Consider the following 20,853-nt stretch of genomic DNA (forward strand, 5'->3'; position numbering starts at 1 on the left):
TTACATGAACAAGTCACTTTCTCTTAAATGTCTTACCCTACCTTAAATATTCTTGATTTTCTTCAATTGATTGCTTTCTTTCTCTCTCTCTACCCCCTTACCCCCCTCCTTTCCCCCCCCCCCCCCTTTTCTTTCTTAAGAGCAGACAGATAAGAAGTTAGTAAATTCAACATGAAACTCCCCTGTAGTTTTTTGGTGATTTCTTTGTGGAGAGAAAACTCTTTTGTGTTCTTAGATGCTCCAACTAAGTTGTAAAAATCAGATTCATCTTAAAAAACTGCTTACAAAATTGATTTTTACACAAGATCTGAAACTAAGCCCTTTTAAAAATTGATTACAATCCACTCTTTGTAGGTTTGATAGCAGAAATACTGCGTTCTGCTGTACTTCATTTTACTGAAGTTAATGGCAAAAGTTTAATTAAATTTGGAGCAAACCTGATCTGTCCACACTACTCAGAAGGAATTATTTTCTCATTTCTGAAGCCCCTTTAAAACCCTCATTAATAAACCTCTGTGAGAAGAAACAGTCATGGAGTAAGATTTAGAAATTGATGACTGCAGTGTCACATCTCTGACAAGTTTGAGATGCGGAGATTTGACACAAGAAGCGGCAAAGTGTATGACTTATGAAAGAACATCATGTTTCTTAATAATTGTGGAGTGTAGTGTTCTTGGGGAAATAGTCAGTAGAAGTAATAGTTCATTAAATTAATTAAGGTTTGCAATTGCAGGCTGACTTCTAGATACCAGAACTCTGAACTGAGCCATTTTCATGCTTCTCTTTTGATCATTCTTTATACGATAAACTTTATCACAGATTTACAGATTTTCTAAGATTGTTTGACTTCTGAATGTGTGTCTACATAACATATCTATAAAGGTACTGTTCTGAATATCCTTTGAATATATTCAGATAATTTTCTTCATATCCATTCATTCTGTGGTAATCTTTGTTATGAGAACATTTTCTCTGCATTTCAAGTGGAAACAATAAAAATTAGAAATTATTGTTTAATGTTGGAAATATGCAAATAATTTTTTTCAGGATGGTATCTCTGACAAAAGCAGATTTTATTCGCAATTGCAATGGTGGATGTCCTGCAAGCAGGAGCACCCTTAAGGACACAATGATGGCTTTTTGTACCTTGTTTCCCCCTTTGCCTATGCTTCTCCCCTGTTTCCCCATTGGCTGGGTACTCCAGGTTCACAGTCTTGTCAAAGTTTACATTTGTTAATTGGTGTGTTATCTGGTGTCAGCCAGTAGCCATCCTGTTGTTTCCAAGATGTCTCAGTGCTCTTCTTGTCATATTGATATGGTGATTTTCTTCAAAGTCTTCATTAGACAAAGAGCACCGTGGGGTGGGGTGATGCCAGGCCTTCCCAATGTCTCTTCAGGCACTTCCTTGTGCATGCCATGACTTGTTCTCTGGTTTGATCAATCTCGTGCAGGATATTCTCGCAATGTGTATGATAAAATATATATAGATACACTTATATACTGTGCGTGCATTCCTAGGGAAGGTTCATCTAGAGGATAAGTAATGCAAACTATCAGAGACCACCCCTCCTTCCCCCCAGGTAAAGTAGAAAGACTCCCAAAAAGAACTATGACAGTGGAGACCATGAAATAAAAAAAAAATTACCCAATTCTAATGCAGAAACAACATTTGATTACCACATTTAATAGGTGAATTATCTAGCGTTTAGTTTACAAATCTATCCAGGTAAACTATTATATCAAACAGTGAAGTTGCAAAAGGATAATTAACACCAGCATGTTGTTGTCCATATTGTTTAATTGTTAGCATGTTACCTGCTATGATATTGGCTTATGCCAACTGGCATTTTGAGATAAGACTGTTCGTGATCACAGATGAGAACAAAATGCATCATGTCATTCTATTTCAGTCTTGAAGAGTTTGTCCACATGGACAGGAGCCATACTGTTAAGACAAAAGCAAAAAGGGCAAGAGAAGTGATTGTCTCTCTCTGCTTTGTGCTGGCGCAGCGTTAGCTGATCTACTACGTGTAGTTTTGGGCCCTCAATTGCCAGTGATTAAAGCTTCCTTTATTTCTTTTAATAGGACCATCTCTGGAGCTGGGCAGCCAGCTTTATTCCAGGCTAATACTTGCACAACTTTTCTGCTTGAGGAACAGTGGCAAAGAAAATTTCAGTTACAAAGAGCAGCGGTAGAATCTGAAGACTGAGTCATTAAGCCTTCAGTAATGCTAACTGACATGTATTTGTCCCATCCACTGGTCTGGGATTGTAGGTGGAGAATAGATTGATAGAGTTTAATTTAAGAGTTGAAAAGTAGCCATTGTTTCCAGAGCTTTCAGAAGCAGTGTATCTCTTGAGTCTATAAAGCTAGAATTCATGCACTTTTACAGAGAATCAGACATGTAGGTGTTAATGAGTTCTAAGACTAATTCAAAAGGGATCGTTTATAATGACTGAGTGTGGTTGCAGAAAGGGGGTCATTTTTTTTCAGAAGTATTAAGAGATGCTTCTTCAAAACTGCAGTGAAATGGAGTTAGATATAGAAAGTGAGAGGACAAGGTGGTGCTCATTACTGTTTGGTTTAGGAATAACAGGAATTCCCCTCTTTACTGGAGAGCTGAGTTGAATCAGAGAGAGCACAGTTTACAGAGAGAAAAAGACCTTAGTTATGTTGAATTTTAATCATTGAACTCCTTGGCTGAACTTCAAATATCTTGCATAGTACAATATTTTTGTAGTATATTGAAGGCTTAGAGAGGGTACTGATATTTGTTTATTTGAAAAAATATAGAAGAAATTAAATGTGCATGTACCTGAGAAAAACTCTTAAAGTCTTATTAATTTAGTGATCTGGAACTGGTTATCTAAAGTGAAGCCATTGTTTGCGACTGCTGTTTCTATGGTGAAAACCATCAAAATATATTTAACAAGTTACAATGCTGCAAACTGTTTCTTTTCAATATGTGTGTAAACCTGACTGAAATGAAAGTAACATCATGGTATTTGTGGAGACCAAGACCATCTGGGACATGTGCAGTGGCAGATATGAAAGGCTCTTTCTTTGTAGAATTTAATAGAATTAATAGAATTTAAATACTTTATGAGACTGCTCATAGAGAAGGGGTACACAGAAGCATGTTTTCTATGGTTTTCTTTTCCTCTATTCCATAACAGATAAAGCTGTTGAATGCAGGTCTCTGTTCAGTTTCAAACAATTGGTTCCTGCATGAAGAAGGGATCTGTACTAATCCTTAGAACATCAAAATATCCAGGTCAGACCACTCAGTTCATTGACACAGAGTGCCTGGACCTAAGGAGTCAGTAGTTTTCAAACAGAAGAAAAAATAAGTAAACATTAACCAGGATTCTTAGGCAAAATGACAGTGTGGCATATTGTCATTTCTGATTATCTGAGTTTGTATAGGTTATGTTCAGGCTGGCACTTTGGTGCTGACTTCAGAGGAAGAAACATATTTGTGATTCTGTTACATACTTGTCCTTTTCTTTCTTTGAGAGTGCTTTTCATTTAAGGTTTCTTTTTAATGCCTTAAGCACCATAAACGTTTCCAGCTTCACTAGGATAAATTGAATGAAACAACAGCATTGAATTGCTGTCAACCTGTTGAATTATCATTCAACTTTCCTTTATTTTTCCCGCATTTATTGAACACCTACTGTTCCACTTAATGTTTTCTTTTTCTGTTCCTTGTTACTTACCCCACTGCTTTGCTCACTCTTTGTTCATGTGTGACAGAGATGGAAACAAATAAAGGCTGCTTTTGAGATGAAAGTCCAAACTTGCTTTTCTTGGGTTTTTGTTTACATGTTTCTTACCAGCATGAAAACTGAGTGTTCACAGCATGGTTGCTATTGTGGTGTGATGGCCATTCTGCCTTTGTAAGACACAGTTTCATACATTAAACTGTCCAAAAATTGTAGAAACGGATGTTCTTCAAGTCTTGTTCACTTCCTTGGCTAATTATGGAACCTGGGAGCTTCTTCATGAGAGGCAGTAAGAAGTAAGGAATTAATCCAAATCAATTCTATATTAGAATTAGGCATAGACAAAAAGAAGAAAATTTGGATTCAGAATTATTTTCTCAGTCTCTTTGAAACCAAGTTACAGAAAGGGTAAAATATAATTTCAAACAAAAAGATATCTACAGTGACTCATGAGATTACTGTTTATTTTATTTTCAGGGTGGAGCAGAACATAATATTCCAGTGGTCATTTCTAAGATTTCCAAAGAACAACGAGGTGAGTGTCAGATTAGTACACTATGTCTTGACATGCTCTTTATAGCAGGGTGTTCTAAATCTTATTCTCTATAAATATACAAAACTTTGGCCTTTGGAGAAGTTTCTAAACATTGTCTTCAAACGATCTTTTAAATGTTCCTGTAAAGCATAATTTTTAAGGGAAAAAAAATAGGCATGAAAATATTTAATAACTTTAAGCAGTGCAAAAATAATACTTCTGTCTTTTATTTCTGAATGCTTATTGCCAGAAAGAAGTAGCATATTGAAAGTTTGATCATTAAAATGATCAATGTGAATGCAAGAGGAGAAGCATGTCTTTTTATACTGGATAGTAGGATAGTACTCAGGTGGGTAGTGGCAGAATCTTGATAATACCCTTTGCTATTTCAACTAGAATCATTGAATCACAGAATGGCCTGGGTTGAAAAGGACCACAATGATCATCTGGTTTCAACCCCCCTTCTATGTCCATGGTCACCAAGCACTAGACCAGGCTTCCCAGAGCTACATCCAGCCTGGCCTTGAATGCCTTCAGGCACATGGCACCCTCAAACTCTCTGGGCAACCTGTTCCAGTGTGTCACCACCCTTGGAGCGAAAAACTTCCTCCTAATGTCTAACCTAAACCTTCCATCTCAGTTTAAAACCGTTCCCCCTTGTCCTATCACTGTCCATCCTTGTAAACAGCCATTCCCCCTCTTGTTTATATGCACCCTTCAAGTACTGGAAGGCCACAATGATGTCTCCCCAGAGCTTTCTCTTCTCCAAGCTAAACAAGCCCAGATCACTCAATCTTTTCTCATAGGAGAGGTGCTCCAACCCTCTGATCGTCTTAGTGGCCCTCCTCTGGACCCATTCGAAGAGCTCCATATTTTTCTTGTACTGGCAGCCTCAGGCCTAGGCACAGTAGTCCAGATGGGGCTTTGCAAGAGTAGAGGGGGACAATCACCTCCCTCTCCCTGCCTGCCACCCCTTTTTAATGCAACCTAGGATATAGTTTGCCTTCCAGGTTGCAAGCACACACTGCTGGCTCATTTCCAGCTTTTCGTCCACCAGGACCCCCCAAGTCCTTCTCCGCAGGGCTGCTCTTAAGGAGTTCTTACACCTGGGATTGTCCTGGCCCAAGTACAGCAATTTGCACTTGGCCTTGTTGAACCTCATAAGGTTCACATGGGCCCATTTCTCCAGACTGTCTAGGTCCCTCTGGATGGCTTCCTTTCCCTCCGATATATCGACCACACCAGTCAGTTTGGTGCAAGTCTGCAGACTTGCTCAATTCCATTGTCTGTGTCACTGATGAAGGTGTTGGAGAGCTCTGGTCCCAAGGCTGAACCCTGAGGGACGCTACTTGCGATTGGCCTCCACTCAGACATAGAACCGTTGATCACAACCCTTTGACTGCGACCAGCTAACCAGTTCTTAATCCATCTAATAGTCCATCTTTTAAATCCATACCACTCCAATTTAGAGAGAAAAACATTTAGTGCTGCTGTCAGTAAACTTTTGCAGCAACTGATATTTAGCAAAATCAGTAGTGTATGAAGGCTTTAATCATGCATATTTTTAACTGCCAATGTTTTGAAGTTGTGGGAATTATATAGCATGTGCTATGAAGACGGGTTCTTGTTAGATGACTCGTGATGCACTCGATGAAGGATCAAGGATACTTCTAGGATGTATTTATGATCTTTGTTATGTTTATGTGTATTTGTGTATATAAGCATAAGCAAACTTGGAAGCATTTTCCTCCATCTGCTTACAGTAATTTTGGAATGCTGCTTCTGCACAACTGAAAATCTCAACTAGAGAAAAATCTCATATTCATCCACACACTGTAGATAAAGAAATGGACAGGGGAATCTTAAAATACTGAGATCTGAAAACTGACCCTGAAATGTAGATGTGATGGTCGTGTGTAGAGATGCTGCAGTGTAGCAGACAATGAGCCCCTAAGGAAAACTGAAAGGTTAGCCTTAAGAAGTGACTCCATTATTTTTAGTATAAATATAAGTGTGTAATACATAATAATGTGGCATATATTGCCTACACAAGCTATTAAAAAGCTATTAAGCACTGCAGGAAAAATAGGAAACATAGACAAAGTTTAATTGAGCACACCAAAGTGCATGCTGTTTCCTTTTGTTATTATTTTTTTGTTTGTTTTGTTTTGTTAGAGTGATGCATTATTTCTAACTTCAGTACATACTTAAGGTATAAACTCTATTACTGCTTTCAATAAAAGTGTTTAGAGAGCTAGTTGCAAGGGACGTCTCTTCTGTAGAATAAGGCTATGCAAGTGTCATCTCTGCTTAGTATCTTGGAAAATGCTGTTTAACCTAGAACCTGGACCTCAGAACGTTGGAGGCTTAGTTCTGCCCTTTTACCAATTGGATTCTGGTTCATTTTTTAGGCCTCTAAACAAGAATGTGATAGTTCGTGCAATTCATACCAACCATGTTGTATGTAGGTAATTAAGTCATATGTAATTTGATAATAACATGTAAGCCCCATGTCTGAAGAGGAATATTGAGATACACATTTCTTAAACATAAAATATATTAAAAATCCTCTCATAATTCAAGAATCCATTGTTGTATCTTGCCTAATAAGGCCAGACCTTCAAATATATTATCATAATTTATGTGAATATTATTGCCAGTCTCTCATGTAAAGAAGTAAAAATTAGTTGGACCAAGTCAAGTTTCAGATCTTTCTAAACAGCATCTTCTGTGATGTTTTAAAATGCTATAGACAAATAATTCCACGTATTCTGTTAGTATTCCTTAGTTTTCATGTTAGAGATTATATATTTTTATAGACACTTATCCTTTATTATATTAATTTTGTGTTTATGAAGTGCATTTGATAGCTCTGTAATATAACTCAATATTTTAAAATGTTAATTTTTGAATCAGTTTTGGTTAATTCCCTTATGACTTGGAGGGTATCTATTTTAAAAATCAAGTCCAGTATTTATGATGATTTTCTACAACACCCTGATTGCTTAGCTCTTGAACAGAGAAGGTGTTATCCAGCATAAATACACCACTATTAATCAAAACACATCATTAATCAAAAACATAGGATCTACAGATTCTTTGATAAAATCTTATAAGTTAAAGGTTGTCTTTCATAAGTAGCTCTAGAGTTCTTTTCCCTCAGAGCTTCTAAGAAATCATGTCTCACAGGTAAATAGGACCTAGTTCTGTAATCATTCTGTTTTGAGAAAAGCCTGCCATACTTCACCATTATGGCCCAAAAGATGCTATACATTGATGGAAGATGTTTTGGAGTTTTGTTACTTCAGATGAAAGAACTCTTTCACTGAAACAATGAAAGCTGGTGTTTTAGGATTAATAAGATTCCAAATATCTACTTAGAAGCTACGTATTGCCTGTTTGTTTTTTTTTGTTTGTTTGTTTTTTGTTTGTTTGTTTGTTTTTTGCTTATTTTTTAAAAAAGATTATGTAAAAGTATAAATGAAATATAAATGTAAGTACAAGAAATATAGGATATTTTGTGCAAATTGAGTGAAAAATATGCTTTCTATTTTCAGCTGAACTTTCAGGTTTGCTCTTTATAGGAGATGCAATTCTGCAGGTGAGTGAACTTGGAAGTACTTTTATGTATAATTTTCTAGAAAAGTGAAATAAAATCTATACTTATGAAATGTAGAGTAAGTCTTCTCTTTATCTTTTTAATAACAGATTAATGGAATTAATGTGAGAAAATGCAGGCATGAAGAAGTGGTGAGCTTTTCTGTTTTTCAGTCTACATTTCGTCTATTATAGTTATTGAAATGATAGCAGTACACTGGTGTCAGTTGTATTATTGTTATTCCTAAAAAAAAAATTAGACTGTACCTTCTTGTTTAGAAAATCTTTGATCTTCTTTGTAGACTTGTTATAATTACTGTTCTCAGATTGTTTACTAAAGGTGGTTATTTTATTATGAGGATTTTAGCTGTATGTTTTCCTAACCATTCTTCTTCTGGCTTATAGCTATCAAATTTAAGTACTGCTAAACCTTTCTGGTTCTGCGAGGTCATTTTAATTTCAAAAGTCATAATTTGCTCTATGTTGGGATTTATTTGTTGTTTTAAAACCTATTTAAAATCAAAACAAAGCATTAGTCTGGCTTCCATTCTCTGGCTTTAATTTATGAGGATGCTCTCCTCGTTCATAAGGGTAGAAATGAACAGAGTATTAAGGAGATTCCTCATAGAGGAGGCATGTGTGTTTGAGATGTAAAAATATTATATGTGTTATATTTGGCTGTTTGATTGTCCTTAAGGACTTTCAGAAGTAGGAAACACTAAGCTTGAGAAAAAATGCCATGAATGGAAGATTATCAAAGATTACTAAAGAAATTATCCTTTATTCCTGTTTAGGTCCACAGCAACTATAATTGTACAGCTCATTTTATCAATTCATAAATGCTCTGCATTTAATACTGTATTCTGCATTATGACAGATTGAGAAATGTATGCCATTCAGGTATAGAAAGCACGGGTTGATGAAATTCTGACAAACAAATAAGTGCAGGCTGAAAGACAAAATGAGTGCACTCTTCCACCTCTCAGAATGCATTTATGCAGTGGTTTTGTGCTGGAAATTTGTGTTGCAAATCATTCATCATTCCTTAGAACTGTCAACTGTTTATTGGCTGGTTCGGCCCAGTTCCATGACTAGTGGAGCGGAGGGTTTTCACACAATCCGTGCCATCAGAAAAGGGAGACAGGGGACCCCAAAATAATTAAAAACAGTGGCAGTGATCTGAGGAGAAACAAACTAATTTACTAAATGTGGTATCAGAATACAAGGTAACATGCTATAATACAATATAATTAGAAATGAATCTATTAAATCAAATATAATGAGAGTGTCCGAAAGGTTGGAAAGGCCTCACCGTAACACTGAGGTGAGATGCGCAGTTCAGTTGAGCAGCAGGGAAGAGAGCCTGGTGAAGAAGAGGACATCAGGTGACTTTGCTATGGTTGTATCTCCTCCTGACTGCAAGGGCCCCTGGAGTATGTAGTTCTTCTCTTCTGGACAGGTGCCCAGAACTGGAGCATTAACAGTTTAACTCCCAATACACTACATGGTGTTATGATATGAAATACTGATAACCAAAAATCATAAAACCATGACAAGAAACCTTAATCCATCCTCTGTATAAACAGAATAACATTCATATTTGCCTTAGTTTTAAGCTTTGGCTGTGCAGTAGTGGCCAGATTTTAATCTTTTATGGGATTACCATAGTTTTGTTTTAATGCTTTAATATGGTAAATATCTCAATGGGATTTCAATGTGATGTTGAAATTTCAAGACATGAGAAAAAGATGTTAATAAAAATACAGACCTGCACACAAAAAAGCAAATTAAAACTGGTAAGTTTATTCAAATCTGCCCAAAAGGACAGATTTGCATAGAGTAGCCAATATCATTTTACTTCATACCTTTTTAGTCCCAAGTAGTGTTCTTCTCAAACTCCTTATAAATAATGTTATTTAAATAAGAATAATAACAAAGCAAAGGTGTTAGCTTACTAGCTATGAATGTGCCATTGTGTATATACAAGTACTTGTACAAATAATAGTACTTGGACAAATAATTTCTAAGAATGAAGAATTGATATTGGCCAATATTTAAGTGGTCTATGTAACATTTTTTAAACTAAGATCTGCAGAGGAAGAGATGTAAAACAAACATAAATGCCATATTTTGATTTTTTTTTTCTAGAAACATTGAATTTAGTATGATCATAGCATCACAGAATCACAATGGTTAGAAAAGACCTCAAATATCATCCACTCCAACTGTCCACCAATCATCAGTATTTCCCACTAAACCATGTCCCTCAGTACAACATCTCAATGTTTCTTGAACATCTCCAGGGATGGTGACCACCACCTCCCTGGGCAGTTTGTTTCAGTGACTGACCACTCTCTCGCAGAAGAAATATTTCCTAATGTCCAACATGAATCTCCCCTTGCACAACTTGAGACCATTCTCTCTAATCCTATTGCTAACAGACCCCCACCAATATGTCCACCTTATTAACCCTCCCCCTGACCGTTATCCACAGAGACTCATTCCCAGCACCAAGCTCAACAACATCAAAGCACTCTCTAACACACAGAGCCACACGACCTCTCCTTCTTCCTTGTCTGTCCCTTCTGAAGAGCTTATCAGCATCCACTGCAGCACTTCAGTTGTGGGAGCAATCCTACCTTGTTTCTGTAATGGCAACTAAGTCATTGTTTGCCTGCTGCACGGTGATGTACATGTATGTGTAGTGAATTTGCTGAAAGTCTGATTATAATAAGTGCTGGTTCATTAATGATAGATCAGGTAGTTCATTGTACATTTATGTAGGATTTTAGGCACAGACCTGACTAAGGAGCAGATACAGAAACTAGTTTGCCAGCAGGAGTTATAGGTAGATTTTGTCTGCTACATGTTCCAGGAAGCTGTTATAGCACTCCTATGCTAATCTTTATCAAATATGGGATCCATAGTTCTAATGCCAAAGTAACAGAGAGAATGCAAAGTATGTAGAACATAGTTGCTCTCAGGATGGATTAGAACTGCAATGAATACTTAATGTCCAATCCTTACCACATCTAGGTACTTTTGAAATGGCTGTGCAGGGTCCATAATGTTAGAGTTTTGTTTCGTTCTGATCATAATTCCTTTTTTTCTGAATCTAGTTAAGACTTAGCAGGTATCATATGATGAGAGAATATATTAACATTTTGAGTTGCCCTGATATCTTAGAAAATATTTACTGTGAAGCAGTAGGAAAGATTTTCCAGTGTGTAAAGCTGAAGCTTCCCATAGGAAATTCAGACGCGTATACATTATCTGCACTTGGAATGCAATGTGCGTTCATTCTTTTTCTTTTCTAGATCCAACGCTTATTGCTGTTTGCAAAAACATTCTAAGCAAATGTCCTATCCTCATAACTCAGTAATGAAAAATTCTGCATAGTGATCAGTGCAGCCTGTAATATTACACTGATTACTAATCATCTAACCATGGTGTTTCACTATACTGTTTTTACTCTGCCACACAAATCAAACTATATTTTCATTTGAATTTCAAAAATAAGTCGTTTTATCAAATTAGTACAGTCTTTCATAGTAGGGAGAATCTTTCTCTGATGTGCAACAAACTTAGTTGACTTAACCTTTGTGGGCACCTATGGTATCCTTTGTTGTCTTCCATTAGTTACTAAGTCTGTTAATAAAGCATCCAGTGGAGCACAGATCGTGTTATTCCAAAAGTACATTACAATCTGAAGCCTGAATATGAAAAATCAATAGGTAGATAAGACTTATAAGGCTGAATATGTAAGCTTACTTGTTTTTTGGTTTAACTTACAGGAGATGTCTGCCCACTTCCCATTGGAATTTTCTTAGCTTTAGGTGAATTTTGAGCTTAGTTTTCCATTTGTAGAAGGTGAGGATATTATTCATTATCATGAAAGGATATTATGAGTTTCTATCAAAGACTGAATGTCAATTTGTTGTTCTACTGGGGTTGTAAAGAATCCCATCTAAACACAGCAGAGCATTCGTTCACTCTTAGTACTCTCCTATGGTAAAATAAATATGTTCTGTCTGGTAAAATATCGGCATTGGAGGAGGTTGGAAAAAAAAGTTAAAAAATCATCTCTCAACATCATAGAGATAATTTGTCTCTAGAAGCGCAGTCTCAAGTTGAATTTGGAAGTAGGGGATGTCTTGTTATATTTCTTAATTTAGATGAGTTGGAATTCTTTCTACTCTGGATAATTTATTTATTTATTTATTTATTTGCCATCTTTTTTTCTCTCTTTAGCATTTTGCAAGACTTTTTATAATCTGAAATTAGGAATAGCATGCATAGACAGGCATACACATTTAGGCTTCTGCCTGAGGAATTCGGTGCAACAGTGCATAAATCCAGTCACCAACAATGTCAATCCAAACATTAAACACCTAGTCTTTTAAGTGCTCATAACAAAAATTGTTTCTCACCAAGTAAGTTACTTGAAAAGCGAGGTTATTGTCCAGGGAGAAGCTGATATTGGTAGATATAGAATCTGTGTAGGTATTTAAACTTCGGTGGTTTTTTTGATACAGCGAGGTATTCTGTGTAGCACCATATTACAAATCAAATGTCAGCTACATTTTGAACAAGGCATCTTTTCTGTGAGTTTGACATGAAATGAGATGCCCATGTGCATTGCATTGTAGCTTTCACCCTTTTCCCTGTATTCTAGCAGAATTTCAATTATGATATATATTTCGTAAAGCCGATGGCATAGAAGCTGTAGTTACTTAACTGAAATTATGTGCAGGAATTATATGCAGTTGACAAATCTTTTTTTTTTTTTTAATCAGTTTTCATCCAAGCTGATTTTTTGAACTTATGATAAATATCTTCAGTAATTTTTTTTCATGTTTTAAACAGAATAATAATCATATTGCATTTATAAGGCAAGAGATGAAACCGAATAGATATTTAGACAATGAAGCTGCATAGTCAGCACTTGTAAGAGGAGAGCTTGATCATTCCTCAATAGTATTCTTCATATGAAGAGGCCAAGATGTTAGTTATTCCATACTGCCATTCTGTTCGAGACCTGTGGTTGTAAGAAAAGTGTTAACCTCACCTCTTTTACCATGGTATAATTAATGAAAATATCTGTAACGACGTATTTATAATTTCCTTATTGTTCATGAAACTTGGAGCTAATAATGATCTGTCAAGTATTTTGACATTAGTTTGAAGTGAGTGTACATCAGGTAGAAAAGAACCTAGCTGGTGTAAATAATCACTAGAGGTACCTGTTTGGCTGGTTTTGTCTTGTTTTTGTGATTTGCGGGAGCTCTCGTTTCTTTTCCTATGTAGTAGAAATTCTTTTTATTAGGATGCATCCTAGAGAAGTAGTATAATATGTATTCAGCCATATTTTTGTTGTTTAAATAAACACTGTGCAGAACACAGAAAAGGCTAGGGTTTGTTCAACAGCCGTGATGTTAAACTTTATACACTGATCTGCATTGCTTGTCTTCCTAACTTACCTTTCATATCTTTTTCTCAAGTTAGCTATACTTGTATTACTTGTTTTAAGACTCTATCTCTTAAAATTATTCAACACTTCTAGCAATTTTAATAAGTGGGTAGAATGTTAGCATGGGGAATATTGAGTCAATATGATTAATATAATTATTTTCTTTTTACACTACTGCAATTCTCAAAGTCAAAATCCTGTAAGGTTTACTACGGTTTAGTAAGGGTAGAGTGAAAATTTGAGTCAGCAGAGTGAAAGTATGAGTCGCATAGAAAACATGAAATGCCACCAAGAATCAAAGGAAACAAGAATGCATATAGCATTCTGTGAGTTCAGGACATTTTAGTGTACGGAAAAGGAAACCTTCTATTGACAAATATTTTTCCTGGGTCACTATTAAAAAATTTTCTCTAACTCATACGGACTAGAAAATATTATCTGAGAGGTAGCATCAGTATTTTCTTTAAAAGGGAAATGGCCATGTGGCATAGACTAGTAGGAAATGTTCAACTCTGAAAGACAACATTTTTATTTCTTATGGCTTGATATGGATCAGAGAGATTACATTGGTTGAAGGAAAGCATGTACACTACTTTAGCTAGCCAGAAAGAATCACAAGTAAAGAGTTGTACTCAAAAAAGTGCCAGTATTTATCCAGGGCTTATCTAACACCTGTACTTCTAGGTCCCCCCCCCCTTTCTTTTTCTCTCTTTTTTTTTTTTTTTTTTTTTCTCCCTCTTTGTATTGGGTCTTTGTATTCTAACTGTTTGGTGGACGAAGAAGAGGAAAGGAAAATGGAGTCTATATTTTTTCATTTGTATTCAATGTTGGACTGTTCAGCCAGATATAGGGAAGCTTCCAAATGGCCCACTCCATATTTCTTACCCATTGTTATGGAATAGTATAATACTGGTGCTTTGCTACTTGTTTGTCAGTTCTATGCCTGTTTTTATAGTTCAGCAATTTCTTTCTTGACATTACCGTGTTAATAGTGGACTCTTTCTACAAGTTCAATTTCTTATGTCCTGTTTCCCATTAGTTATTCTAATGTAGAAGATAGTGCCTACTAAAACACTGGGTTAGATCACAAGAAAAAATTGAGTGCAGGTGTCGTATCAAAAGGAAGAAGTTCTACATTAGAATTTACAAAGGTTATCCTTTCTTCATACTGTAGTGCAAAGACCTGCAGATGTTGTTGCCTGCTTGTGCCGTTAGTACTTTTCTGAACAAAATGGGAAGTAGTCAGTGCTCAAGCTGAAATGGCATTACTAAGGTAATGACATGTATCTTTAAATTAGGTCTTGTAAGTGTAGGTAATATGCTCTATTTCACATGCCCTTGTCAAACCAGTCCTGATTCAGAATATTTCCAAGGTTCTAATTTTGCTGACCCACTAAAAGAAAAGTTCAAAAGAACAGTCTGCATTAAAAAGTCTCCCATATTTTAGCATGTCAGTGTGCAAGTACTAAGTACTGAGAGCATCTCTGTTTTCCCTGAAATACTGAAATTTCTTCTTATAATATTTTGAGTATAATGCGTTTTACATACTAAATGGGTAAACGGACATCCTTTACAAAACCTTCATATCTCAGTCATGTTAAGGCTTTTTTGGAATCTTATATATAGTCATATTTACATAAAGTTCTAATACAAAACACATTCAAAGTCTCCTGCACATGTTAGGTCATAATGTATTATTTTTGAATTTCTGGTTATCCAGAAAAGTTTGGTGAGATCTTGCATCTGCTGCAAGGAATTCTAATAGATAAAACATTGCATTTAAACATTTGTACTGGAAGATTATAAGATTTTACAAGTTATATAAATCATCCTTCTGTCAATCAATAAATGAGGTTTGAGAGTAAAATTAATCACCTGCACAATAGTGATTACAAAAACAGTACAAAGACATTTAAAATTTTACTAGTACAGCTACACTTCTCAATGTCCAAGAAGTTATGAAGGCCAAAATCTTTTCATCTTATTGGAAAACTTCTGTTTAAATGAAAAAGTGTGCCTCCCTCCTGATGATACTTTTTCAGTAGGCTTTTCAGTAGGTTTTTCAGTAGATCTTCTTGGAGCCTTCTCTTCTCCAGGCTGAACAAGCCCAACTCCCTCAGTCTTTTTCACAGGAGAGGTGCTCTAGCCCTCTGGTCATTTTCATGGCCCTCCTCTGCATCTTTCTTGTATTAGGGGCCCCAGGCTTGGACGCAGTAAGTTCTCCTGATGGGATCTCATGACAGCTGAGTAGAGAGGGATAATCAGTACCCTTGCCCTGCTGGCCACTCCTCTTTTAATGCAGCCCAGGATGCAGTTGGCCTTCCAGGGTGCATGCTCACACTGCTGACTAAGATCTGACTGTCCAGATCTTTATCCATTAGCACCCCCAAGTCCTTCTCCACAAGGGTGCTGTCAGTGAGTTCTTCTCCAGATCTGTGCATGCATCTGGAATTGCTCTGACAAAAGTGTGGCATCTTGCAATTGGCCTTATTGATGAAATTCATTATATTTGTGTGGGCTCAATTTTCAAGCTTGTCCAGGTCCATCTGGATAGCATTCCTTCCTTTTGTTATATCAGCTTGGTATCATCCACAAATTTGCTCAGAGTTCATTCAATCCCATTATCTCTGTTGATAATAAAGATGCTCAAGAGCACTGGTCGTAAGATGGACCCCTGGAGGATGCCACTCATGACCCTTCTCCACATGAACATAGAGCTGATGACCACAGTTTTCTGGTTGCAACTGTCCAACCAATTCTTTATTCACTGTATAGTCCACCCTTTAAAACAGCATTTCTCCAATTTAGAGATAAAGATATAGTATGGGATCAAGTTAAAGGCTTTGCAGAAGACCAGACAGATGACTTACCTTTGTCCACTGATGCCATTGCTTCATCTCAGTAAGTCAGCAGATTGGTGAGGCAAAATATTCCCTTGGTGAAGCTCTGCTGGCTCTCTCAGATCACCTCCTTGTCTCACATACGTCTTCATGTATTTTCCAGGGGGATCTGCTCTATGATTTTCACAGGCATGGAGGTAAAACTTGCTGGCCTGTAGTTCCCCAGATCTTTCTTTCTCCCTTTCTTAAAACTAGGAGTGATATTTCTCTTTATCTGATCACCACGGACTTAACCTGATGACGATGAGTTTTCAAATATGATGGAGAGTAGCTTGTCAACAACATCAGCTAGTAAAATATCTGCAAGTGTCCTCCAGTTAATTAATACCCAATGTGAGTACCTCCAAATTCAGTTCTCCCAAAATTTAAATTTAGATGCTATTGAAAAAAAATGTAAAAATGTTTAGACAATATTGTTTATTGATATTTCATATTTTTGGATAACTGTGTTAGATCCCAGCTAAGCAAAATATGTATGCCTTTGCCTAAAAGTAACAACTAAAATGTTTTGATGAGTTAAGGACTCTTTTTTCTCAGTTTTATATAATATTTATAAAGTACCAAGTCAGTTTCTCAGTTTTAGTTAGATGCAGTAGAATTATTTCTCCACAGTGAAAAGGACACCATTACATTAAATGTCACTAAAGACTCTTATTATGCATTTTCTCAGTGAAAACTTCTGCCACTGAGTATGTTTCCAGAACTACTAAAATATCTTTCTCTGAGATTAGAGCCTCACTGCCAAGAAGCTTAACAGAGTTAACTGCATACATTAATCTAAAACATTACTTAATATACAATTTTGTCCAAGAATTATGCTTTATGTCATTGTGAAGTTGATAACATTTAGTGTTGAACAAATACCACTAGGCTTACACATTAATATTTATTCAAATTCAGAATTAAAATTTGATTTCAAAGTCTTTAAGACTACTTTTTATTAATTTTTCATGAGGACTTATATGCTGGTGCTTGATTAGTGTGACTGTTCATGAAAAGTAAATGTTAAGGTCATATTTGCCATCAGTAAATTTTATATTGAATATGTAAATGTGAAATTTGCCATTGGCTGTGTGTTTGACCCCAGTCTTGCAATGAGATTAGTGTAAGCACACTTATTCTGTTACTGATTCCATCATCACCCCCTCACTTAAACTGGGGTTCTGCTTTCTCAGAAAAGCATTCTAACAATGTTTTGAACAATCTCAGACATATTTCTATTCAGAAAACATTTGAAATTTAAGAATGTATTTCAAATTGCTGTGCCAACTGAGCAACTTTCACTCTTGAAATATTAGGAACAGAAGCAGGAGCCAACGTGATATTTGGTGTAGTAACATGCCTGAATTTTGCGTATTACTTATGATATTTTCACAAACAGTATGCAGAAATAAGAAACTTGTTTAGTAAATGCCTTATAAATGCCATATATATTAATCAACTGTGAAAATGCTTTTTCTGGTAAATTTGAAGTGTCTAAAAAGTTTTAGTGAAGAAGCAGTGAATTCTTGTCTGTTTAATAGATAAAGAAGCAGCTTCTGTGTTAATAATCAAGCCTAGAAAGCTTAGACCCTTTAAGGGTTCATTACTCTAACAAAAAAATAATAATATTAATAAAGTGCAATATGACCAAACTGTGAGGGTAAAAATGAGCTCTAAATCCTTAACATGGAAAATTAGATTGGAATTATTTCCTCCTATAAGTTATTTTCTCCAATAAGTAATTATTTCCTACTCTCACTTTTGTAGTGGGAAGCACACTTTACCTGGAAGATCTCAAGTCCTTAATTCCAAGTCACATTCAGTTCCTCTTTCAACTTGCTAGGAAAAAGAATTTCCATTTTCAACCTCACTTCAATTTTTTATTTACAGTTACTTAGAAGAGAAAAAAATATTGGAAGTGCTAAATCTTTTATATGAAGCCTTTTGGCTTTAGCATAATGTCTTCCATCATTAGAAAATACATTTCAATTAATAAAAGGATTTCTAATGGTCTTCATTCAGACTGTATCTGGATAGTCTAGAACTCATGCACGTAAGTGTGAATATAGCTGATGTTATTTATTTTTCCAAATATGACATGGATAATGTCTTTATATTATATGGGACTAGTGCCCATTAAATATACTACTTGTGTGACTAGTAAAGGATTTTATGCTTAAGGATTAAGTAGGAGGAATTTCTACATCTGATCTCGGTGTTAAAATGCCCTAGATTGTTTTTTAAGAAAAAGTAGAAAAAAAAGTCTTTGAAGTTTTGCATCAGGATTCCTTGAAGGTAAAAAGCAATTGCCATTTGTTACGGAGAAGCCACGTGCAAAGCTTTTGCAGGTTGCTTAAACATTCTGCAGGTGATAGTTTTCTTTGAATATTCTCCACCACATGTAGTCAAGAAGACCTAAAAAAGAACAACCATCTCATTAAAGCCTGCTGTCACAGTTGGTTTCTGACTAATAGTCAAAAACATCTTGTGTCTTAAAGGAGAAATCCATTGCAGGCTGATGGGGGGTGATTGTTGGTAATCTGACTGCACACGAAAGTTAACACAGGTGTGATGGTGTTGTGTTAAGAAAGCTTTGGACAAGTCTGTAGATGTTGTAACAGTACTGTAAATACCTGATTCCAGCAGGAGTTATATTTTGCTTATAAATAGATCATATATTAATTCTAAAGTAAATTTGATTAATTTGTATTTGGAAAGCGGCAGTAAGATTGATCCAAACTAAATTCTGATTCATGTGTATTTTTCTGAGCTCTGATACCAATGAGAGACTTACACAAATAAATTCTATTGTAATTAAGGCATCTAAGTCAGTAGGAGATGAAGTATGCATTTTACTACAACTAGTTGAGATCATAAGTAGGCTTCTTGACTTAAAATATTTGACAGACGATGGGGTTAAATAGTTTATCTAAATGATGTTGGCTTTATCAGCCTTATACAGTTGTGATATCCAAAGCCAAAAAAATTTTTTTTTTTTTATTTTGTCCAAAACTTTTCAAGCTACTAATTTCATACCTTTAAAAAAAATGTAGAATAAACATAATTTAGTTTCAACCATACTAGCAACAGTTCTACTTTATTTTTAACGCTTTCTGTACTATAAGGGCCTTTGTTCACTTTTCTCAGTCAGCTGTTTTGAAACTCTAAATATATAATTTAAAAATGTGTTTATAAATTAGTGTAGAAAGATTGTGGGTTCCCAGCAGTTGAGTATATGTTAAGTTTCAAAATAAAAAAAATTGAATAGCTATGGGAGTTTAAATAAGAGTTTTTGAAACTGTATAGCTGCATAGATAATTCAGTGTAGTTGAGTAATCCTAGAGGAAAACTATATGGGGGTTGATAATGAGAAAAAAAGGGTTGGCACTTCTGTGATTCAGCTCTGGCATTCACTCTCTACATATAGGCATATTGAAAAAACTCGTGAAACATGGACGGAGTTTGGATTAGTCTTCTGGTTCTTTGAAATTTGTTTACTTGTGTAGATTATTTTTCCCATATATGAGATATGAGTAACTGTGTTAATACTCAAGTAAGCTCTGTAACAAATCAAGTCAAATTTCAATTGACTCATTACTTAAACTTTAGTCAGAACATGAAAATAAATTTTGTCCATGCTGTGTATATTGTAATATATGCTGTAGGATACAAGAAGCATTTAAACGTAATGTGCAATGAAGTGTAAATTTTCAACACTTAAAATATTAATCTTAGCACTATACGGTATCCTTTTACAGTACTGATATATTATTTTCTACTCATTTTCTTGTTGGAATGAATGATTGCTCAGTGACTAATTGGTGTATCTGTGTACTTGTTTTTTTTGCAGACTATGGTCCCAGACTAATAGAAATCCATGGAATAAAGTTTAGGGAGCATTAAGAGAACTCACTGTTTGAAAGTGACTTTTGCATTATTATAATCACAGAATCATAGAATCCTTAGAGTTGGAAGGAACCTCTGAAGGCCATCTTGTCCAACTCTCCTGCAATGAGAAGGGACATCCACAGCTAGATCAGGTTGCTAAGGGCCTCATCCAGCCTCATCTTGAAAGTCTCCAGGGGCACATCAACGGTGTCACTGGGCAGCTTGTTCTGGTGCCTCACCACCCTCACTGTAAATAATTTTTTCTTTATATTCTAACCTAAATCTACCCTCTTTGAGCTTGAAACCATTTCCCCTTGTGTTCTGTCAACTCAGAATTGACAGTCTGAGGGTTAGCCGGTATGATTCAAAGAAAATACAGATAGATCATTGTAAGCAACATAGTCAGATTTTATAATGAAATGATTTTTTATTTTTCTGACGGTGATATGGAGATTTGAGTTTAGGACTACCACTGGCATTTCCATTCTTCAAACACTAAAATTTTAGCAAGTTCTAATTCCTTGTTTTAGTTTCTGTATTGGCCTGCTGGTAATTTGATTGAATATGAACTGTGATGACCAGTAATAGGCTATTTTTAGTAAATATAATATTTTTATTTTTAGTAAAACAGAATTCCGAATTAGAGTACATGACCTAAGGAATGCAAATTAAGCACTTCTAGCAATATTTTTTTGGGTTTATGTTTGTTAATGATGCTAAATTCAATGAATGAAGAACAGGAAAATGCTGCCAGA

General features: G+C 35.6%; 1 protein-coding gene across 9 annotated transcripts in view; it reads left to right on the top strand.

Moving 5' to 3' along the window:
- Positions 1–20,853, top strand: part of SNTG1 (syntrophin gamma 1) — a 325,426-nt gene that overhangs the window by 202,702 nt on the left and 101,871 nt on the right. For 8 of the 9 annotated variants that reach the window (XM_052704127.1, XM_052704125.1, XM_052704120.1 and 5 more), the window contains 3 exons: positions 4,204–4,261; positions 7,819–7,862; positions 7,970–8,011. In XM_052704127.1, coding sequence (XP_052560087.1) covers positions 4,204–4,261; positions 7,819–7,862; positions 7,970–8,011 — 144 coding nt within the window. The remainder of the gene's footprint in view (positions 1–4,203; positions 4,262–7,818; positions 7,863–7,969; positions 8,012–20,853) is intronic. The other variant, XM_052704124.1, reaches the window with a different exon arrangement.

Source organism: Tympanuchus pallidicinctus, unplaced genomic scaffold, assembly GCF_026119805.1.
Source record: "Tympanuchus pallidicinctus isolate F22 unplaced genomic scaffold, pur_lepc_1.0 scaffold5, whole genome shotgun sequence".
NCBI classification, from domain to species: domain Eukaryota; kingdom Metazoa; phylum Chordata; class Aves; order Galliformes; family Phasianidae; genus Tympanuchus; species Tympanuchus pallidicinctus.